Source organism: Mirounga leonina, unplaced genomic scaffold (assembly GCF_011800145.1).
Source record: "Mirounga leonina isolate KUSES-001 unplaced genomic scaffold, KU_Mleo_1.0 Mir_128, whole genome shotgun sequence".
Taxonomy (NCBI): domain Eukaryota; kingdom Metazoa; phylum Chordata; class Mammalia; order Carnivora; family Phocidae; genus Mirounga; species Mirounga leonina.
Genome location: NW_023270320.1, coordinates 4,891,004 through 4,916,079, shown reverse-complemented (window position 1 = coordinate 4,916,079; position 25,076 = coordinate 4,891,004). Strand labels below are relative to the sequence as shown.

General features: G+C 36.3%; 2 protein-coding genes across 2 annotated transcripts in view; one reads left to right on the top strand and one right to left on the bottom strand.

Moving 5' to 3' along the window:
• ADAM2 (ADAM metallopeptidase domain 2) overlaps nt 1-25,076 on the top strand; it is a 166,493-nt gene that overhangs the window by 61,148 nt on the left and 80,269 nt on the right. The window contains exon 11 of the mRNA XM_035003984.1: nt 13,414-13,550. Within this exon, the coding sequence (XP_034859875.1) occupies nt 13,414-13,550 (137 nt within the window). The remainder of the gene's footprint in view (nt 1-13,413; nt 13,551-25,076) is intronic.
• LOC118009942 (heterogeneous nuclear ribonucleoprotein A3-like) lies at nt 22,519-24,007 on the bottom strand. Its single transcript, XM_035003986.1, has one exon. The coding sequence runs from the start codon at nt 23,971-23,973 to the stop codon at nt 22,906-22,908; it is 1,068 nt and encodes a 355-aa protein (XP_034859877.1). The 5' UTR covers nt 23,974-24,007; the 3' UTR covers nt 22,519-22,905.

The window sequence follows — 25,076 nt, the reverse complement described above, 5'->3', positions numbered from 1 at the left end:
AAACATTGACCTATTGAGTAATTGAATCTTAAATAAGACTTGAAAATGAACAAACACACAAAAACACTAGGTTCAGAGGACCTCCTTGAGGAAGTCCCCAAAAGTTTTAGTATCAGTGTAAAACAAATTCTTCTAGAGAAGATAAAAGGAGGGGCTGTTTCTTCGCTTGTGTTATGAATTGAGATTTATGACAATTATATTTTAGCAAAGAGAATTCTGCAATCTATCAGAAGAGTAACACAACATGACCCAAGTAGGAATTATTCCAGGAATGCAAGGTTAATTTTATATTCGAAAATCAATCATGATTTACCATACCAAAAGAAATAATAGGTGCAGAAAAACATTTGGTAAAATTAGAACCCATTTATGACAAAAAAAAAAGAGATAAAACTGTCAACAAACTAGATACAAAAAGGAACACCTTCAAGAAATTTTTGTCCACTCTAATGTCTTGAAGCTAATCACTTATATTTTCTAATATGAACTTGTTTTTACCTTTCAATTATAGATCTATATAAACCACATTAAAATAACTCATTTGGTGTGAGTTAGGAGTCAAGGATTATTTATTCACATTAGGTAAGCAGTCACTTCATGGCACTTAGTAAAGAGGTTATTTTTCTTTCACAGAATTAGAGTGGTGCCTTTGTTAAATTAAATCAGATCATAATATTCCTAGTCTCTTTCTGGAATCTTTTATGATCATTGGTCTTTTTGTCTTTCCACCAACACCACATTGTCTTAGTAACTATAGTTTTATAGTATATCATCAACAATGGTACTATAAATCCTACTACTACTTCTTTAGACTAATTTAGGTATCTTAAGTTCTTTGCATTTCTGTTTTAAAATCAGCCTGTCAATTTCAACAAAAAAGTTTGGATTTTGATTGGTTTTTAAAACTGAATCCTTAGGTCAATTTGAGGGAGAGTGACATTTTAACAATACTGAGTCCTCTTATCCATGAAATGGATAAACATGTGTGGTTTATTCATATGATGTAAGCAATAAAAAGAACTATTGGTACACTCAATAACTGATGGATCTCAAAAACTGTAGGTTGAGCAAAAGAAGGCATGATGCCATTTTATAAAGCTAAAGTGTAGCTAAAGATAAGCCATATTGTTAAAAGTCAGAATAGAAGTTACATTTGGTGGAGAGGTAATCCTTGGAAACTTGCTGGAGAAAGCTTCCTGAGTGATAAAAACATTCTGTATCTTCTACAGTGTAGTACTTATGCAGGTTTGTGACACATACACACACTTCATAAATATGTAGGTATATGTGTATGCACATATAATATGTATAAATTGCAGATGAATGTGTATATATGTGTAAATAAATATTCTGTATATACATATGTGTATATTTACATAAAACTGCAACAAGACACTAAAGATTTGTACACTCAGCATGAAACCATCACACAAAATAAAATGTTATGAATAATTTTGAAAATACCCAATAGAGGTCAAAAATATTTTAATTTCAACTATTAACTGTTTTCTCTTTTATGTTTCAAATCCATATATATAATGCCAGAAATTTTAAACCTGAAGAGTACAAAAATACAGAATATGGGGTGCCAAAGGAAAATTAATGTATCAGTATTAGTAAAAAGCAGCAAAATGTTCTTCAAGTAAAATAGATATGAATTTTAAATGATTCATTACTTAGGATTAAACAAAATTTTAATTGCCTTATATAATTAAACCTGAAATCATATGTACCTAACTAAATACCTACAAAATACACAAAGCAAACACTGAAAAAATTACTAGCCCAAATAAATCATATTTGGATAGTTAATTTTTCATACCAAAATTTAGAAGATTTGGACAATATTAGCAAGCTTTATCTGAAAGACATATATAGAAGCTTGATTAGAGATTAGAAGTTTTTACTAGCATGTCAGGCACATTTGTAGAATAATCACATATTGCACAATAAAGGAAGTCTCAATCAATACTTCCTTGTCTGCCAATTTTTTTAGTCTCGTGATTGGTGCATAAGAAGCCTTAATAAATGTCAATTACTGTTATTATTTTACAACTATTGTCCTAAGCAGGTATTATTTGCAAAAAGCAACTTGTCTACTTAGTTGTAATATTTTTCCTAAAATATTTTTTAATTTTTTTAATTTTTAATTTTTAGTTTTTTAAAAATTTTATTTTACTTTATTGTTATGTTAGACAACATAAAATACATCATTTGATTTTGATGTAGTGATCCACGATTCATTGTTTTCATATAACACCTAGTGCTCCATGCAGTATGTGCCCTCCTTAATACCCATCACCAGGCTAACCCATTCCCCCTACCCCCTCCCCTCTAAAACCCTCAGTTTGTTTCTCAGAGTCCATAGTGTCTCATGGTTCGTCTCTCCCTCCAATTTCCCACCCTTCATTTTTCCCTTCCTTCTCCTAATGTCCTCCAGGTTATTCCTTATGTTCCACAGATAAGTGAAACCATATGCTAATTGATTTTCTCTGCTTGACTTCTTTCACTTAGCATAATCTCCTCCAGTCCCATCCATGTTGATGTAAAAGTTGGGTATTCATCCTTTCTGATGGCTGAGTAATATTCCATCATATATATGGACCACATCGTCTTTATCCACTCATCTGTTGAAAGGCATCTCGCCTCTTTCCACAGTTTGGCTATTGTGGACATTGCTGCTATGAACATTGGAGTGCATGTGGCCCTTCTTTTCACTGCATCTGTGTCTTTGGGGTAAATACCCAGGAGTGCAATTGCTGGGTCATACGGTAGCTCTATTTTTAATTTTTTGAGGCACCTCCCCACTGTTTTCCAAGGTGGCTATACCAACTTGCATTCCCACCAACAGTGCAAGAGGCTTCCCCTTTCTCCACAACCTCTCCAACATTTGTTGTTTCTTGCCTTGTCAATTTTTGCCATTCTAACTGGTGTAAGGTGATATCTCAATGTGGTTTTGATTTGAATTTCCCTGATGGCTAATGATGATGAATATTTTTTCATGTGTCTGTTAGCCATTTGTATGTCTTCTTTGAAGAAGTGTCTGCTTATATCTTCTGCCCATTTTTTGACTTGATAATTTTTTTTTGGGTGTTGAGTTTGAGAAGTTCTTTATAGATCTTGGAAATCAGCCCTTTGTTTGTAGTGTCATTTGCAAATACCTTCTCCCATTCTGTGGGTTGCATTTTTTAAAAATCCAATGTTAAATATAACTTTACTTTTTCCATTATTTTATTTTCAAAACAGAAGTAATCATAACAGTATTCTGTAGGAAATTCTCATACTCCAGTCCATACCTTTTTCAATTTTTTCATACTGGTCTGTTATGGACTAAATCATGTCCTCCTAAAATCCATATATTGGGCACCTATGTGGCTCAGTTGATTTAGTGAGTGCCTTGGCTCAGGTCATGATCCTGGGGTACTGGGATCGAGTCCCACATCGGGCTCCCCCTGCTCTGAGGGGAGCCTACTTCTCCCTCTCCCTCTGCCTGCCACTCCCCAGCTTGTGCTCTCTCTCTCTCTCTGTCTAATAAATAAATTTAAAAAATCTTAAAAAAAAAATTAAAAAAAATCCATATATTGAAGCCCAAAGACCCATGTGACTATATTTGGAGATTAAACCTTTATGGAGATAATTAAGATTAAAGGAGATTATAAGAGTGGATCCCCAATTCGATAGAACTGGTGTTCATATAAAAAGAGGGACAGACAGCAGAGATACCTGTCTGTACACACACAGAGGAAAAACCATGTGAGAACACAGCAAAAAGGCAGCCATGAAAGAAGGATCCCCCCAAAAACTAACAATGCTGGTACTTTCATCTTGGACTTCTGATCTTCAGAACTATGAAAAAATAAATTTGTTATTTAAACCAATCCAATCTGTATTATTTTGTAATGGCACCCTGAGCTGATAAGTAGAAGTCCAATGTGAGATTGTCATAAAGAGAGTATAAAGAAAGGTCATCTCGAAAACTAAGCCATGTTTTTGATCCTATATACAATGAAAAGAAAGGTCAAAATACATGCAGTAGTAAGAAGATCGAAAATAAAGAAGCAGTTGCATGGGGTGGGGGAGGAGATTACTTTTACACAAATAACTAAAGTAGAATTTTTGAATATCATTTTTTTCATCTTACTGAGCTATAAAAGATAACAGGGAATGGGACAGAATAAGAAATGATTATAGAGAGGAGGAGGAAGATGGCAGAGGAGTAGGAGACCTAAATTTCATCTGGTACCAGGAATTCAGCTAGATAGGGATCAAACCATTCTGAACACCCAGGAACTCAACAGGAAATTGAAGAAAAGAATAACAAAGATTCTCTGAACAGAAAAGCAACCACTTTCTGGAAGGTAGGACGTGCAGAGAAGTGAATCTGAGGTGATATTTGGGAAGATAGACGGCGGGCGAGGGGGCCTCCATCAGCTGCTACCAGCAAGTGATAGAGCAGCAGAGCACAAAATTGGAACTTTTAGAAGTTGGCTCCGGTGTGGGATGTCACTCCAGTGGCTAAGCGGGGGGTGAAACCCTTGCTGGGACAGTGCGGTCTCAGGACCCTCGGGGTCACAGAAAGACCGGGGTGCCTGAGTGCAGCAGAGCTTGCAGGTATTCAAGTGGGGAAGCCGGCTGCAGAGACGGAGCCGGGGCACAGGCTCTCAGCTCAGGGTTGCCATAAACGGTGATCTGCAGCACAAGGGGGCCACTGCTCCTCCAGCAGGGACACAAGTGGGAGATCCGGGGAGACTCTGCTTCCTCTCCCAGGAGGAGCAGTGTGGGAGCACACCACAGGACTCTGCTGGGTTTGAAGACTCCACACGGGGTCGTGTGCCAGAGATAGAGGCACTCAGTTGCGGGCTGGGTGAGCATGGAGTGCAGCTGGAGACCGGGGAGATGGGAGTGATTGACTGCTTTTCTCTGGGGACTCACTGAGGAGTGGGTCCCCGAGTTCTTGGCTCCTCTGGGGCGGAGATTGGGAGGCTGCCATTTTCACTCTCATCCTCCAAAGCTGGACGGAAAGCTTTCAGGGAACAAAAGCTCCCAAGAGCAAACCCGAGCAGATTACTTAGCCCAGACGGCAAGGGCGGGCAATTCCGCCTCCAGCAAAGACATCTGAGAAGCATGGCAACAGGCCTCTCCCCAGAAGATCAGCAAAAACAGCCAGCCAAGGCCAAGTTTACTGATCAATGAGAATGGCAGAACTCCAGCCCTAGGGGAATACTGTACATAGAATTCATGGCTTTTTCCCCAGGATTCTTTAGTCTTTCAAAGTTAATTTTTTTTTAACTTTCTTTTTCTTTCTTTTTGAATTTTTCTTTTTCCCTTTTTCAACCAACATCTTATCAATCCCTTTTTTTAAAAATCTTTTTAATTTTTCATTTAGAGTCAATTTTCATCTTTACAGTCATATTCCATCCATTCATTGTATTAACCCTTATTTTTGTATATATATAAGCTTTTCTTTCTTTAAAATTTTGGGAGGCATTTCTAACAGACCAAAATATGACCGATATCTAGTGTGTGCCACTGATATATGCACCAGGCTGATCATATTTGATCATATTCTGGTTTTTTTTGGTTTGTTTGATTGTTTTTATTTTTTTCTTTTTCCTTTTTTTTTCTTTCCCTTTCTTTTCTTCCGGTTTCAAGGTCTCTTCTGATTTGCTTAGTGTATATTTTTCTGGGGTCATTGTTACCATGTTAGCATTTTATTCTCTCATTCATCTATTCTCCTCTGGACAAATTGACAAGACAAAAAAATTCACCTCCAAAAAAAGAACAAGAGGCAGTACCGACTGCCAGGGACCTAATCAATATGGACATTAGTAGATTTTTGGACTACAGTTCAGAATGATGATTTTAAAGATACTAGCTGGGCTTGAAAAAAGCATGGAAGATATTAGAGAAATGCTTTCTGGAGAAATAAAAGAACTAATATCTAACCAAGTCAAAATCAAAAGGCTATGAATGAGGTGCAATAAAAAATGGAGGCTCTAACTGCTAGGATAAATGAGGCAGAGGAGAGAATTAGTGATATAGAAGACCAAATGATGGAAAATAAAGAAGCTGAGAAAAAGAGAGATAAACAACTACTGGATCATGAGGGCAGAATTCGAGAGATAAGTGATACCATAAGCAGAAAGTATATTGGAGCAAATTATAGCAGAGAACTTCCCTAAATTGGGGAAGGAAACAGACATCAAAATCCAGGAGGCAAAAAGAACCCCTCTCAAAATCAATAAAAATAGGACAACACCCTGACATCTAATAGTAAACCTTACAAGTCTCATAGGCAAAGAGAAAATCCTGAAAGCAGCTCGGGAGAAGAGATATGTAACCTACAATGGTAGAGACATTAGATTGGCAACAGACCTATCCACAGAGACCTGGCAGGCCAGAAAGGACTGGCAGGATATATTCAGAGCACTAAATGAGAAAAATATGGAGCCAAGAATACTATATCCAGCTAGGCTGTCCTTGAAAATTGAAGGAGAGATAAAAAGCTTCCAGGACAAACAAAAACTAAAAGAATTTGCAAACACAAAACCAACCCTACAAGAAATCTTGAAAGGGGTCCTCTAAGCAAAGAGAGAACCTAAAAGTAACATAGACCAGAAAGGAACACAGGCAAAATACAATAACAGTCACCTTACAGGCAATACAGTGGCACTAAATTCAAATCTTTCAATAGTTACCCTGAATGTAAATGGGCTAAATGCCCCCCAAAAAAGACAGAGGCTATCAGATTGGATAAAAAACAAGACCCATAATATGCTGTCTGCAAGAGACTCATTTTAGACCCAAAGACCCCCAGATTGAAAATGAGGGGGTAGAAAACCATTTACCATGCTAATAGACACGAAATGAAAGCTGGGGTGGCAATCCTTATATCAGACAAATTAGATTCTAAACCAAAGACTGTAATAAGAGATGAGGAAGGACACTATATCATACTAAAGGGTCTATTCAACAAGAAGATCTAACAATTGTAAATATCTATGCCCCTAATGTGGGAGCAGCCAATTATATAACCAGTTAATAACAAAAGCAAAGAAACACATCGACAACAATACAATAATAGTGGGGGACTTTAACACCCGCCTCACTGAAATGGACAAATCATCTAATCAAAAGATCAACAAGAGCCACACTGGACCAATGGATTTCACAGATACATTCAGAACATTCCATCCCAAAGCAATAGACTACACATTCTTCTCCAGTGCTCATGGAACATTCTCCAGGATCGATAATATCCCAGGTCACAAATCAGGTCTCAACTAGTATCAAAAGATTGGGATCATTCCCTGCCTATTTTCAGACCACAGTGCTTTGAAACTAGAACTCAGTCTCAAGAGGAAAGTTGGAAAGAACTCAAATACATGGAGGCTAAAGAGCATCCTACTAAAGAATGAATGGGTCAACCAGGAAATTAAAGAAGAATTTAAAAAAATCATGGAAACCAATGAAAATGAAAACACAACTATTCAAAATCTTTGGGATGCAGCAAAGGCATTCCTAAGAGGAAAGTATATAGCAATACAAGCCTTTCTCAAGAAACAAGAAAGGTCTCAAGTACACAACCTAACCCTCCACCTAAAGGAGCTGGAAAAAGAGCAGCAAATAAAGCCTAAACCCAGCAGGAGAACAGAAATAATAAAGATCAGAGCACAAATCAATGAAATAGAAACCAAAAGAACAGTAGAACTGACTAAAGAAACTAGAAGCTGGTTCTTTGAAAGAATTAACAAGATTGATAAACCCCTGGCCAGACTTATCAAAAAGAGAAGAGAAATAACCCAAATCAACAAAATCATGAATGAAAGAGGAGAGATCACAACCAACACCAAAGGAATACACACAATTATAAGAACATATTATGAGCAACTGTATGCCAGCAAATTAGATAACCTGGAAGAAATAGATGCTTTCCTAGAGATGTATCAACTACCAAAACTGAACCAGGAAGAAATAGAAAACCTGAACAGACCTATAACCACTAAGGCAATTGAAGCAGTAATCAAAAATCTTCCAAAAAACAAAAGCCCAGGGCCAGATGGCTTCCCAGGGGAATTCTACCAAACATTTCAAGAAGAATTAATACCTATTCTTCTGAAACTGTTCCAAAAAATAGAAACGGAAGGAAAACTTCCAAACTCATTTTATGAGGCCAGCATTACCTTGATCCCAAAACCAGACAAAGACCCCATCAAAAAGGAGAATTACAGACCAATATCCCTGATGAACATGGATGCAAAAATTCTCACCAAAATACTAGCCAATAGGATCCAACAGTACATTAAAAGGATTATTCACCATGACCAAGTGGGATTTATCCCTGGGCTGCAAGGTTGGTTCAACATCCGCAAATCAATCAATGTGATACAATACATTAACAAAAGAAAGAACAAGAATCATATGATCCTCTCAATAGATGCAGAAAAAGCTTTTGACAAAGTACAGCATCCTTTCTTGATCAAAACTCTTCATAGTATAGGGATAGAGGGTACATACCTCAATATCATAAAAGCCATCTATGAAAAACCTACAGCAAATATTATTCTCAATGGGGAAAAACTGAGAGCTTTCCCCCTAAGGTCAGGAACGCAGCAGGGATGTCCACTATCACCACTGCTATTCAACATAGTATTGGAAGTCCTAGCCACAGCAATCAGACAACAAAAAGAAATCAAAGGCATCCAAATTGGCAAAGAAGAAGTCAAACTCTCACTCTTTGCAGATGATATGATACTTTATGTGGAAAACCCAAAAGACTCCACCCCAAAACTGCTAGAACTCATACAGGAATTCAGTCAAGTGGCAGGATATAAAATGAATGCACAGAAGTCAGTGGCATTCCTATACACCAACAACAAGACAACAGAAAGAGAAATTAAGGAGTCGATCCCATTTACAATTGCACCCAAAACCATAAGATACCTAAGAATAAATCTAACCAAAGAGACAAAGGATCTGTACTCAGAAAACTATAAAATACTCATGAAAGAAATTGAGGAAGACACAAAGAAATGGAAAAACGTTCCATGCTCATGAATTGAAAGAACAAATATTGTGAAGATGTCTATGCTACCTAGAGCAATCTACACATTCAATGCAATCTCCATCAAAATACCATCCACTTTTTTCAAAGAAATGGAACCAATAATCCTAAAATTTGTATGGAACCAGAAAAGACCCTGCATAGCCAGAGGAATATTGAAAAGAAAAGCAAAGCCGGCGGCATCACAATTCCGGACTTCAAGCTCTATTACAAAGCTGTCATCATCAAGACAGCATGGTACTGGCACAAAAACAGACACATAGATCAGTGGAACAGAATAGAGAGCCCAGAAATGGACCCTCAACTCTATGGTCAACTAATCTTCGACAAAGCAGGAAAGAATGTCCAATGGAACAAAGACAGTCTCTTCAACAAATGGTGTTGGGAAAATTGGATAGCCACATGCAGAAGAATGAAACTGGACCATTTCCTTACACCACACACAAAAATAGACTCCAAATGGTTGAAAGACCTCAATGTGAGACAGGAGTCCATCCAAATCCTAAAGGAGAACACAGGCAGCAACCTCTTTGACCTCAGCCGAAGCAACTTCTTCCTAGAAACATTGTCAAAGGCAAGGGAAGCAAGGGCAAAAATGAACTATTGGGACTTCATCAAGATAAAAAGCTTTTGCAAAGCAAAGAAAACAGTCAACAAAACCAAAAGACAACCGACAGAATGGGAGAAGATATTTGCAAATGACATCTCAGATAAAGGGCTAGTATCCAAAATCTATAAAGAACTTATCAAACTCAACACCCAAAGAACAAAGAATCCAATCAAGAAATGGGCAGAAGACATGAACAGACATTTCTCCAAAGAAGACATCCAAATGGCCAACAGACACATGAAAAAGTGGTCAATATCGCTTGGCATCAGGGAAATCCAAATCTTAACCTCATTGAGATACCACCTCAGACCAGTCAGAATGGCTAAAATTAACAAGTCAGGAAACGACAGATGTTGGCGGGGATGCGGAGAAAGGGGAACCCTCCTACACTGTTGGTGGGAATGCAAGCTGGTGCAGCCACTCTGGAAAACTGTATGGAGGTTCCTCAAAAAGTTGAAAATAGAGCTACCATATGATCCAGCAATTGCACTACTGGGTATTTACCCCAACGATACAAAAGTAGGGATCCGAAGGGCTACGTGCACCCCGATGTTTATAGCAGCAATGTCCACAATAGCCAAACTGTGGAAAGAGCCAAGATGTCCATCGACAGAGGAATGGATAAAGAAGATGTGGTATATATATACAATGGAATATTATGCAGCCATCAAAAGGAATGAGATCTTGCCATTTGCAACCATGTGGATGGAACTGGAGGGTATTCTGTTGAGTGAAATAAGTCAAACAGAGAAAGACATGTATCATATGATCTCACTGATATGAGGAATTCTTAATCGCAGGAAACAAACTGAGTGTTGTTGGAGTGGGGGGTGGGGTGGGAGGGATGGGGTGACTGGGTGATGGACACTGGGGAGGGTGTGTGCTCTGGTAAGCGCTGTGAATTGTGCAAGGCTGTTGAATCTCAGATCTGTACCTCTGAAACAAATAATGCAATATATGTTAAGAAAAAAAAAAGAAGAAGAAGAAGGTAGCAGGAGGGGAAGAATGAAGCGGGGGAAATCGGAGGGGTAGACGAACCATGAGAGACGATAGACTCTGAAAAACAAACTGAGGGTTCTAGAGGGGAGGGGGGTGGGAGGATGGGTTAGCCTGGTGGTGGGTATTGAGGAGGGCACATTCTGCATGGAGCACTGGGTGTTGTGCACAAACAATGAATCATGGAACACTTCATCTAAAACTAATGATGTAATGTATGGGGATTAACATAAGAATAAAATTTAAAAAAAAGGAAAAAAAAAAAAGAACTTATGAAACTCAACACCCAAAGAACAAATGATCCAATCAAGATATAGGCAGAAGACATGAACAGACATTTTTCCAAAGAAGACGTCCAAATGGCCAACAGACACATGAGAAAGTGCTCGACATCGCTTGGCATCAGGGAAATCCAAATCAAACCTCAATGAGATATCACCTCACACCAGTCAGAATGGCTAAAAATAACAAGTCAGGAAATGACAGATGTTGGTGGGGATGCGGAGAAAGGGGAACTCTCGTACACTGTTGGTGGGAAATGCAAGCTGGTGCAACCACTCTGGAAAACAGCATGGAGGTTCCTTAAAAAAATAGTTGAACATAGAGCTACCCTATGACCCAGCAATTTCACTTCTGGGTATATACCCCCAAGATACAAATTTAGGGATCTGAAGGGGTATGTGCACCCCGATGTTTATAGCAGCCATGTCCACAATAGCTAAACTATGGAAAGAGCCAAGATGTCCATTGACAGATGAATAGATAAAGAAGATGTGGTATATATATAAACAATGGAATATTATGCAGCCATCAAAAGGAATGAAATCTTGTCATTTACAACGACGTGGATGGAACTGGAGGGTATTATGCTGAGCGAAATCAGTCAGTCAGAGAAAGACATGTATCATATGACCTCACTGATATGAGGAATTCTTAATCTCAGGAAACAAACTGAGGGTTGCTGGATTGGGGGGGTGTTGGGAGGGATGGGGTGGCCGGGTGATAGACATTGGGGAGGGTATGTGCTATGGTGAGCGCTGTGAATTGTGTAAGACTGTTGAATCACAGATCTGTATCTCTGAAACAAATAATACATTATATGTTAAAAAAAAAAAAAAGATAGCAGGAAGGGAAAAATGAAGGGTGGGGAATCGTATGGGGAGAGGAACCATGAGAGACTATGGGCTCTGTGAATCAAACTGAGGGTTCTAGAGGGAGGGGTGTGGGGGGATGTGTTAGCCTGGTGATGGGTATTAAGGAAGGTATGTATGAATGGAGCACTGGGTGTTATACACAAACAATGAATCATGGAACACTACATCTAAAACTAACGATGTATGATGATTAACATAACAATAAAAAATTAAAAAAATAAAAATAAAAACTAATGATGTAATGTATGTTGATTAACATAACATAATAATAGAAAAGAAAAAAAGATGTGATTGTAGAGATATATTGATTGAATAACTGCTAGACCTTTTCTACATTATCCTGCAAAAAAGAAAATTTATAAATAACTACAGTAATAATATAACACACTATTATATTATTATTTATAATATCCAGTTATTTAAATTCTTGAAATTTAGTAGAATCCTCAGAATCCTTCAATTTCTTTCCTACTCTTCCTCCCTCTCCCTTTCTCTCTCTGAGAATGGGTGGTACATTAAACTGTGGTAATTTGATAAATGGACCATTTGTTAATATGTATGCAAGATATAGGAATTTTGCCATACTTTAGGGATAGTAATAAAAAAAATTCAATTGTCACTCAGACTTGAAGGAAAGGACAATGTCATTTTACTAGGGTCACAGACAGAAGGTAGAGGCCTCCACTCAAGGATTCAGACAGTTATAGGTACCCTGGCAGTGATGGTAATAAATACCCTTCTCTTTTCTTAGCCTGTTCCTCTCTTTAGACCAAATCAAGTTAAAAGCAGAGGGTAAAGGAACCCTTTAATATAATCTACTGGTGTTACCTTCTGGGTTAGAGAGCTGCAGGGTTGATTGAGAGAGGCAAACAGAAGATACCAAAATATATTCCTAGAAACCAATCTTGAAGTATATTCAACAAAATGCTATTAGATCTATATGAGGGGATAGTGTGATTTTTGGATTTTTCTTAAACTGTGTATGTTTTAGTATGGTTAAAATGTGCTATAATAAGTATCCTATATTCACAAAAAGAAAAATTATAAAGGTACTTTAGTTTTGAAAATGAAGTTTAAACAACCATGGTAAGTCAGCATTTTTAATTTCAGTCATTATTTAGCTTAATTCAATGGGTTAATTTATGATTTTTTTAAATGTATGGAAGATTTACATAAAATATCTCAAAGTAATTAAATTATAAATGAACATAACCTGTTAATAATTTGACACTGTATGTGTGTATATGTGTGTCTAAAGATTTTCCTTTGTGAGTACAAATATGACTATAACAATTGTTATATATAATTAACAAGTTATTGGGGCAATATTTTTCTTGCCCTGATGCCACCAAGTGAACCATGCATTTACATTTTGGTAAAATTTCAGATCTCACTTTTTATGCTTTTCTCATATTGTTAATGGTACCTGTAACATGTTAGACCAATATGGATGGCACACCTGTGGTTAATATATTAGATGCCTCTATTCAATTTTATTGAGTGATTATTTTTAATAATTACATTATTTTCCAGGTAAATGAATCATCTTCTAGAATGTGAGTGTGTACATGTGTGTTCTTTTTTTCCAGCACCCCAGAACCATAAGTCTGGAATCGCTTGCAGTTATTATAGCTCAGTTACTGAGCCTTAGTATGGGAGTAGCTTATGATGATGTTAACAAATGCCAGTGCTCAGGAACTGTCTGCATAATGAACCCAGAAGCAATGTAAGATGCTCTACTTTTATATGCTTTATATACCTAGTTTATATAAAAATAAGTTTGGTGTAATTAATTTAAAAAAGTCTAGGCTGCTAAAATAATTACTAATGGTCAAATATAAGCTGCGTCCAACAATGCCCAATGCTGCATGTCTACCTCACTGTCCCTTGTAATCTGATACCACACTTGCTTTGTCATATATTATCTACTTCTACACTTATCATTAAGTCACTTGCCAGATTTTATAATCTAATGCATGATTTGATAAGCTAAATACAGGCTTGTGAACACTATAAAAGAATGATTTATTAGTTTGGTCTTGTCTGCATGAATTTTATTTTGCCCTCTCAACCTGAAGTCTTGGCAAATCAGGAGTGATTTCAGAGGTGCTGTTATTCAGCTTTTTCTGTTACTAGAGAAGGCCTTTCTGCAGTATCCTTGACATGCCTCAAAGACCTAGTGAATTTGATGTTATCATCATTATTCTTAGAGTACAACAGTGAGATTTCATAGAATTAGGACCAAATAGGGGGTTTAGGGAAACCATCATCCACTCAACGACTAGAGCTAGCCTTTAGCCTTTCTGAATGACATTTCTCACAGCCATTTTCTGCTTCTCATATGTCTTAGAAAATCAAGCCCCATTGCCTACAGCAACAAAGTTGATAACATCACATTCTCTCCATTCCTTCACTTCTGCTTCCACAATCATTTCTTAAGAATACTTGCAATCAAATTTTTATCTCAGGCTCTGATTTGGCAGAGACTCATATGAAAATAGTTATCTCAGAAGGGGCTATAGAACAGCATTATCAACAATAGCCAAATTATGGAAAAACCCAACTGTCCATCAACTGATGAATGGATAAAGAAGAGGATATGTGTGTGTGTGTGTATACATATATATGTATATATATACAATGGAATATTACTCAGCCATCAAGAAGAATGAAATCTTGCCATTTGCAATAACATGGAAGGAGCTAGAGTGTATTATGCTAAAAGAAATAAATCAGAGAAAGACAAAAACCATATGATTTCACTCATATGTGGAATTTAAGAAATAAAACAGATGAACAGGGAACAAAAGGAGGCAAAGCATAAAACATACTCTTAACTATAGAGAAAACAAACTGAGGTTGCTGGAAGGGAGGTTGATGGGGGATGGGCTAAATGGGTAATGGGTATTAAGGAGGGCACTTGTTGTGTTGAGCACTGGACATTATATGTAAGTGATGGATCACTAAGTTTTACTCCTAAAATCAATACACTATATGTTAACTGACTAGAATTTGAATATAAATTTGAAACTACAACAAAAAAGAAGGGGCTATAGAAAGCAAGGCTTTTTAAATAATTATGGACCTGAAACAATTTATGATTTGGCGACAACAGGGATGCCTTTAGCAGGAGATGATATAGAGAGAGGGTGCTACAGGTCCATGCTGTGATGCAAAATGTTCATTCTTTGGCACTTATGATCATTAAGATACAATAAAAGTAAAGCTATTCCTGATAGATTAGGTTACATGTGGAATTTCTGACAAATATAAGAAATTTGTAGTGCAGGTCCCTAGAGTTCTTTGAAGCTCTTGGTGGGCTACTGCACACTTGTAGAGTTGAGCATCCATCCAGGAAATAGTGACAATGTTACTAAAATTGATTATTTTCATCTTAATTTGGTATATTCAGATCTCTAGAATTATAAGGTCAAGCGGGCCTATTAATCTATCTAATGACAATATGGCATATCTGGTAGCTAACTAAAAATATCCAGACAGTGTAAGTAAATAATATGAACAGGGATCCCAGAGCTCCATGTCACCTATATCTTTTGCACCAATATTTCTCAATCGCTTCACATCAATGGCTACATGGGAGTTCCCTAAAACTGGCTGGAGAGGAAAAAGAACCTTGTCTTATTTCAATAATATCTACTTTCAATATGTTAGGCGGAAGAAGCATGTGAATTGATTTAGATGGGCACAAAGTATGCAGATTTTTATATCTATCTTAAGTTCAAGTCCCACAAGAAGTACTCAATGACCAGGTCAACATTTTAAAATTCACTAATGTCAATCAGCTTCTTCCTTAGGCAAAATATGTAAAAGGGGCCTTAAAATAAAGGTAATGACCTCTTCACAGGGGCAGGCTTCAACCACTTTATTGGAACACCAGCTTCCTGACCATCTAAGGACAATTCCATTAAATATTCTGTACTTCTCTGTGGTCCCAGCAGAATGGAGCCATAATTGTCATCTCAATAAAACACACTTATGTTGACTTTTCCTCATTCTCTCTTTTTGTATTCCTACTCCTTTAATCCTGTTTCCTAGTATCATGTCCCAAATAAATTTCCTACAATTAAATTCATTCCTCTTTTTTTGTTTTGTTTTTGTTTTATTTTCATTTTTCTGGTTAATCTAAGTATAGATAGATGACAGTGTATGTACTTCTTAATAATGTTGAACACTGCCTATTAAATATTTATTTATTTATCTTTGACTGCATTATAGCTTTTACAATAATGATATGTTATTTGTGATACTGATTACAATGATAATAATGGTTATGATGGTGAGGAAATGATAGGAAGGGCTGGAAGACCTGAACTATTAATAGCTTTTTGGACCCTCCACTTCCTCTTAAATATTGTCAAATATTCTTTGTTCAATTTTGAAAGTAGTTTACTTTGTTGAGATGCCTGAATTATTCTCATCATGGTTAGAAATCTTCAAAGTGCAGTGTTTCCTCAATTGTTTTCTTTGGGGAAATTATTAGGTATAAATAGATTGGCATATACTATTCTTTCCAATTGCACCTCTTTATATATGACTATAAAATTTCCAATTGTTTGTAGCAAGTATACAGAAATTTTATTGATTACATTGAGGTTGTTTCCTACAGTTTTGCTAAATTAATTCTGGGATTTTAATTTAGCTTTATTAGAATTTTATACTTGTACAATCATATATTGTATATACAGTTTTACATTTTTTTCAATCTTCATATTTTTTTCCAATTCCTATTTTTTGCCTTACTACGGTGTTTAGGACCTTTAATACAATGTTAGATAGAAATGGAATGAGTGGCTATTTTTCTTGCTTCTAATTTAAGAGCAAATCTTTAATCCTTCACCATTAAATATATTAGTTGAAAGATTTTCATAGAGGCTTTTACTCAGATTGAGGAAGTTCTTTTTTTATTCTTTGTCCAAGTTTCTGTCATGAATAGATTTCATTATGTATCGGGGCGCCTGGGTGGCTCAGATGGTTAAGCATCTGCCTTCGGCTCAGGTCATGATTCTGGGGTCCTGGGATCGAGCCCCACGTTGGGCTCCTGGCTCAGTGGGGAGCCTGCTTCTCCCTCTCCCTCTGTCTCCCCCCCCTGCTCATGCTCTCTCTCTCTCTGTATCTCTGTGTTTCAAATGAATAAATAAAATAAAAAAAAAAAGATTTCATTATGTATCAAGATGATTATGTGTTGTTATTGTTGTTTTTACTTTTTTCAGTTGATATGTTGAAATACATTTTATTGATCTTCAATTGTTTAAATAACTTGTTTTCCTGGGATGAACCACATTTGGACATGATGAATAATCCTTTTCGTGTATTGCCCTACTTGTTGCTGGATATTTCTTCCCTAATATTTGCCTCTATATTTATGAAGGACATTGGTCTTTAGTTGTTTTCTCTTGTAATTATTTTGACTGGTTTCATTATCAGGGTGATATTAGCCTCCTAAAATTTCCTGAAAGTGATTTGGAAAATTGATATTAATTCTTCACAAATTATTTGATAGGAATTCATCAGTGAAGCCATATGGACTTAGACTTCTCTCTCTGGAAAGGTGTTTAATAATTAATTTTTAAGATATGAGGATATTTAGTTGAGATTTAAAAAAATGTTTCCTTGAAATTAATTAATTTGTCATAAATTTTGCATTCAGTATAGCTAACATACAGCATTATATTGTTTCAGGTGTACAATACAGTGATTCAACAATTCCACATATCACTTAGTGCCCATCACGACAAGTACACTCTTAATCCCCACCACCTATTTCACCCATCCCTCCCATATACCTCCCCTCTGGTAACCATCAGTTTGTTCTCTATAGTTAAGAGTTTGGTTCTTAGTTTGTCTCTGTTTCTGTCTGTCTCTCTCTCTCTCTTTTTTTTTTATCTTTGCTCGTTTGTTTCTTAAATTCCACATACAAGTGAAATCATATGGTATTTGTCTTTCTCTGACTGACTTATTTCGCTTAGCATGATACTCTGTAATTCCATCCATGTCATTGCAAATGGCAAGATTTTGTTTTTTATGGCTAAATAATATTCCATTGTATATATATATATATATACATACCACATCATCTTTATCCATTCATCAATTGATAGACACTTGGCCTGCTTCCATAATTTGTATATTGTAAATAATGCTGCTATAAACATAGGGGTGGATGTATCCCTTTGAGTTAGTGTTTTGTATTTTTTGGGTACTCAGTAGTGCAATTAATGGATCATAGGGTAGTTCTATTTTAAACTTTTTGAGGAAGCTTTATACTGTTTTCCTCAGTTACTGCACCAGTTTACATTCCCACTAATAGTGCACCAGGTTTCCTTTTCTCCACATTCTCACCCAAATTTGTTTCTTGTGTTTTTGATTTTAGCCATTCTGACAGATGTGAGGTGATATCTCACTGTGGTTTTCATTTACATTTCCTTGATAATGAGTGATGTATAATATCTTTTCATGTGTCTGTTGGCCATCTGGATGTCTTCTTCAGAGAAATGTCTGTACAAGTCTTCTGCCCATTTTTTAATTGGATTATTATTTTTAATTGGTTTATTTGTTTTTTATAAGTTCTTTATATATTTTGGATACTAACATTTTATCAGATACATCATTTACAAAAATCCTCTCCCTATCTTCTGTAGGTTACCTTATAGTTTGTTGATCATTTCCTTTGCTTTGCAGAAACATTTTATTTTGAAATAGTCCCAATAGTTTATTTTTGCTTTTATTTAGTTTGTCTCAGAGACATATCTAGAAAAATGTTCTTATGAGTAATATCAGAGACATTTCTGCCTTTGTTCTCTTTAGGGATTTTTATGGTTTCAGGTCTCACATTCAAGTCCTTGATCCATTTTGAGTTTATTATTGTGTATGGTGTAAGAAAATGACTCAGGTTTGTTCTTTTGCATGTCACTGTCCAGTTTTCCCAACACCATTTGTAGAAGAGACTTTGTCCCATTGGATATTCTTTCCTGCTTTGTTGAAGATTAATTGACCATATTATTGTGGGTTTATTTCTGATTTTGCATTTTGTTCTATGGCTCTATGTATCTATTTTTTGCCAGTGCCATACTGTTTTGATTGCTCCAGCTTTGTAATATAACTGGAAGTCTAGAACGGTGATGCCTCCACCTTTGGTTTTCTTTTTCAAAATTGTTTGTCTAGTCAGGGTCTTTTGTGGTTCCATAGAAATTTTAGGATTGTTTGTTCTAGTTCTGTGAAAAGTGTTGCTGGTATTTTGATAGGGATTGCATTAAATGTGTAGATTGCCTTAGGTAGTATATTTTAACAAAATTTATTCTTCTAATCCATGAGCATGGAATGTCTTTCTATTTCTTTGTGTCATCTTCACTTTCTTTCATCAATGTTCTATAGTTTTTAGAGTATAGGGCTTTCACCTCTTTGGTTAGGTTGATTCCTAGGTATCTAATTATTTAAAGTGCAATTGTAAATGGGATTGGTTCCTTAATTTCTCTTTTTGCAGGTTTCTTATTATAGAAATGCAACAGATTTTTGTACATTGATTTTATATCCTATATAGGTTTTATAACCTCACATTCTTTTTTTCAGTTTTAGTAGTTTTTGGTGGAGTCTTTCAGGTTTTCTGTATGTAGTATCATGCCATCTGCAAATAGTGAAAGTTTTCTTCTTTACCAATTTGGATGCCTTTTATTTCTTTTTGTTGTTAATTGCTGTAGCTAGGACTTCCAGTACATGTTGAAAAAAGGTAGTGAGAGTGGACATCCTTGTCTAGTCCTTCACCTTGAAGTGAAAGTTCTTAGTTTTCCCCCATTATGATATTCACTGTGGGTTTTTCATATATGGCCTTTATTATATTGAGGTTTGTTCCCTCTATCCCTACTTTGTTGAGAGCTTTTATCATAAATGGATGTTGTGCTTTATCAAATGCTTTTTTTGTGTCCATTGAAACGATCAAAAGGTTTTTATCCTTTCTCTTACCGATGTTGATTGCTTTGTAAATATTGGACCACCCTTGCAACCCAGGAATAAATCCCACTTGATTGTGGTGAATGATTTTTTAAATATACTGTTAGATTCAATTTGCTAGTATTTTATTGAGGAATTTCTCCATCCATTTTCTCCTGTGATATTGGCATGTTTTTCTCTTTTTTAGTGGAGTCTTTATCTGATTTTGGTATCAGGGTAATGCTGGCCTCATAGAATGAATTTGGAAGTTTTCTTTCATTTTCTATTTTTCTGGAATTGTTTGAGAAGAATATTAACTCTTCTTTCAGTGTTTGGTGGAATTTGCCTGTGAAACCATCTGGCCCTGGGCTTTTGTTTGTTGAAAGTTTTTTGATTACTGATTTGATCTCCTTCCTGGTTATTCTTCTGTTCAAGTTTTCTACTTCTTCCTATTTCAGTTTTGGTAGTTTATATCTTTCTGGGAATTTATCCATGTTTCTGGGTTGCCTAATGTGTTGGCATATAGCTTTTTATAGTATTCTCTTACAATTATATTGCTTTTCATAGTATTGTCTTACAATTGTATTTCTGTGGTGTTGGTTGTTATTTCTCCTGTCATTTGCGATTGTGTCTATTTGAGTCTTTTTTTTTAAATGAGTCTGGGTAGAGGTTTATCAATTTTGTGGATCTTTTCAAAGAACCAGATCCTGGTTTCATTGATCTGTTGTTGTTGTTTGTTTGTTTGTTTGTTTTTTAGTTTGTATCATTTATTCCTGTTCTAATCTTTATTATTTCCTTTCTTCTGCTGGTTTGGAGTTTCATTTGTTCTCCTTTTTCTACCTTCATTATGTGTAAGGTTAGGTTGTTTATTTGAGATTTTTCTTGTTTCTTAAGATAGGCCTGTATTGCTACATACTCCACCCTTAGAACTGCTTTTGCTGTATTCTAAAGGTTTTGGATCATTGTGTTTTCATTTTTGTTCTTTTCCATATACTTTTTGATTTCTTCTTTGATTTCTTGATTGACCCATTCACTGTTTAATATGTTATTTAACTTGCATGTATTTGTATTCTTTCCAGATTTTTTCTTGTGGTTGATTTCTATTTTCATAGTGTTGTGACCAGAAAAGATGCATGGTATGACTTTGATCTTTTAGAATTTGTTGAGGCATGTTTTGTGGGCTAATATGTAATCTATTCTGGAGAATGTTCTGTGTGCACTTGAAAAGAATGTGTGTTCTGCTGTTTTAGGGTGGAACATTCTGAATATGTTTATTAAAATGATCTGGTCCAATGTGTCATTCAAGGCCACTTTTTTCTAGTTGATTTTCTATTTGGATGATCTACTCATAGATGTAAGTGGAATGTTAAAGTCCCCTACTATTATTGTGTTACCATTGATTAGTTCCCTTATGTTTGTTATGAACTGATTTATGTATTTGGATGCTTCCTTATTGGGTGCATAAATATTTATAATTGTTCTATCTTATTGGATTATTCCTTTTATAATTATATAACCTAATTTGTGTATTTTTACAGATTTTGTTTTAAAGTCTATGTTGTCTGATATAAGTATTGCTACTCCAGCTTTCTTTTGACATCCATTTGCATGATAAATGTTTCTCCATACCCTCTTTTTATTTTATTTTATATTTATTTATTTATGTATTTATTTATTTATGTGTGTATTTATTTATTTTTAGTTTCAGGCATACAATGTAGTGATTCAACACTCACATACAACACCCAGTGCTTATCACAAGTGTATTCCTTAATTCTCATCAGCTATATAACCCATTCCCCCACCCACCTTCCCTCTGGTAACCATTAGTTTGTTCTCTATAATTAAGAGCATTTTCTTGGTTTGCCTCTCTTTAATTTTCCTCTGCCCCTTTGTTTTGTTCCTTAAATTTCACATATGAGTGAAATCACATAGGATTTGTCTTCTCTGACTGACTTATTTGGCTTAGAATTATACTTTCTAGCTCCATCCTTGGTGTAGATGGCAAGATTTCATTATTTTTTATGGCTGAGTAATATTCCATTAGATATATAATGGAATTATATATCCATTCTTCTTTATCCATTCTTCAGTCAGTGGACACTTGGGCTGTTTCTATAGTTCGGGTATTGTAGATAATACTGCTATAAACATTGGGGTACATGTATACCTTCAAATTAGTATTTTTGTATTCTTTGTGTAAATACCTAGTGCAATTGCTTTATCATAGGGTAGTTCTATTTTTAACTTTTTGAGGAACCTGTTTTCCAGAGTGACTGTATCTGTTTGCATTCCTACCAACAGTGCAGGAGGGTTCCCCTTTCTCCACATCCTTGCCAATAGCTGTTATTTCAACATCCCCTCACTTTTAATCTACAGGTGTCTGTAGGTCTGAAATGAGTCTCTTGTAAGTAGCATATAGATAGGTCTTTTTTATATACATTCTGTCATTTTATGTCTTTTGATTGGAACATTTAGTTCATTTACATTCAAAATAATTATTGATAGATATGTATTTATTGCCATTTTGTTAGTTGTTTTCTCATTGTTTTTGTAGATTTTCTCTGATCCTTTCTTCTCTTTCTCTTGGTCATGTTTTGCTGGTTTTCTTTAGTGATGAATCTAAGTAAGGAAAACCTTTTTTTTAAATCTATTACTTTTTTTTTTTTTAGTTATTGTTCAATTTATACAGAACATCTCCATATAGCAGTCTATATTAAGCTGATAGTCACCTAATTTTTTTTTTTTGAAAAGTTAAAAATTCCTTAATTTTTTATTCCTGGTACCACTACCACAATTTACAGGGCAATATACCTGATGTAATGAAAAGAAAAAGAAAAAGACAAAGCTACAACAGATAAAAGACCTCAGGAATGTACATCTAATTGACACTACATTGCATTAATCAATAGCTGCACTTTTTGCAAACTGTGGCTATGACAGTCCTGAACAAGAAGGGTTTCCTGTTTAAGCTGCAGTAACCTTCCTGACTATGGATCATCGTTCCTTCTGTGGCAGATTTTTACAGTTCCTCTAATGCATTTGGGACAACTGTCTCAAAGTAACCTGCAGCTTTCCTGACAACTCCTCGCTCTCTCTCCTGCTAAGAACTGTAGCCCTTTTCTTCTGAAATTTTTTTAGAACCTTCTGCTACCATATCCACCACTTCCACCACCAGATCCATAACCACCACCATAGGGACTGCCCGAGCTTCTTCCACCAAAACTGCCCCCCTTCATGGGTCCATAATTTGATTGCTGTTGTCCACTATAATTTCCAAAATCATTATAGTTCCCACCACCACCATAGTTACCTCCAAAATTTCCTCCTTCATTGTAACCATCATATCCTCCACCACCACCTCCATATCCACCTCCTTGGTTTCCATATCCTGGTCCACCACCACCATAGCCTCCTCTACTACTATATCCAGGACCACCACCATAGTTGCCACCATCACCTCCAAATCCATTATAGCCACCATCACCTCCTCCATAACTACCTCTGCTGCCACCACCTCCGCCACCATAGCCTCCTCTTCCACCGAAGTTTCCACCAGGGCCAAAGTTACCACCACCTCCAAAGTTTCCTCCGTGACCCATGAAGTTGCCAGATCCACCTCCACGACCTCTTTGTGATCCAGCTGACTGCATTTCTTGTTTAGAAAGGGCTTTTTTCACTTCACAATTATGCCCATTAATAGTGTGGTATTTCTGAACAACAATTTTGTCAACTGTATCATGATCATCAAAAGTTACAAAAGCAAATCCTCTCTTTTTTCCACTCTGCCTGTCTTCCATAACTTCTATGGTTTCAATCTTGCCATACTTTTCAAAGTAGTCTCTCAAATTATATTCTTCTGTATCTTCTTTAATACCACCAACAAAAATTTTCTTCACTGTTAGATGGGCACCAGGTTTTACAGAATCCTCTCTAGAAACAGCTCTCTTTGGTTCCACTACACGCCCATCAACCTTGTGTGGTCGGGCACACATTACTGCATCCACCTCTTCAACGCAAGAGTAAGTCACAAAACCAAAACCCCTGGAACGTTTTGTTTGGGGGTCTCTCATCACCACACAATCTGTAAGTGTACCCCATTTTTCAAAATGTTCTCTTAAACTATCATCTGTAGTTTCAAAGCTCAAACCACCAATAAACAGTTTTCTCAACTGCTCTGGTTCCTTTGGATCATGGCCCTCCATTTTGAGACCGGACTCGCCTCTTCCAACTCGAGTTCAATATCGATAGTCACCTAATTTTTAACTCATTCTTACTCCTCTCCCTTCCATGTTTAGGTATTTGATGTCATACTTCACATCTTTTTACTTTCTGCTTCTCTTGACTGATCTTTACAGATATAATTCTTTTTTTTTTTTTGGCTTTTGTTCTTCCTATTTTCTTACTTTTACTTATGATTTTTGTTCTCCACTCACAGTCTCCTTTCCAATTTCTTGTAGGGCTGGTTTAGTGGTCATTAATTCTTTTAACTTTTGTTTGTCTGGCAAATGCTTTATCTTTCCTTCCTTTTTTAAAAAAAAATATTTTATTTTATTACATTATGTTAGTCATCATACAGTACATCATTAGTTTTGATGTAGTGTTCCATGATTCATTGTTTTCTTTTTTTTTAAAGATTTTATTTATTTATTTGACAGAGAGATAGAGAGAGAACACAAGTAGGCAGAGAAGCAGGCAGAGGGAGAGGGAGAAGCAGGCTCCCCGCAGAGCAGGGAGCCCAATGCGGGACTCAATCCCAGGACCCTGGGATCATGACCTGAGCCGAAGGCAGCTGCTTAACCGACTGAGCCACCCAGGCGCCCCCATGATTCATTGTTTTCATATAACACCCAGTGCTCCATGCAATATGTGCCTTCCTTAATACCCATCACCGGGCTAACCCATCCCCCTACGCCCTCTCCTCTAAAACCCTCAGTTTGTTTCTCAGAGTTCACAGTCTCTCATGGTTCATTTCTTCCTCCGATTCCCCCCCCTTTCATTTTTCCCTTCCTTCTAATGTCCTCCATGCTATTCCTTATGTTCCACAGATAAGTGAAACCATATGCTAATTGACTTTCTCTGCTTGACTTATTTCACTTAGCATAATCTCCTCCAGTCCCATCCATGTTGATGTAAAAGTTGGGTATTCATCCTTTCTGATGGCTGAGTAATATTCCATTGTATATATGGACCACATCTTCTTTATCCACTCGTCTGTTGAAGGGCATCTCGGCTCTTTCCACAGTTTGGCTATTGTGGACATTGCAGTGCTTATGGACCTTCTTTTCACTACATTTGTGTCTTTGGG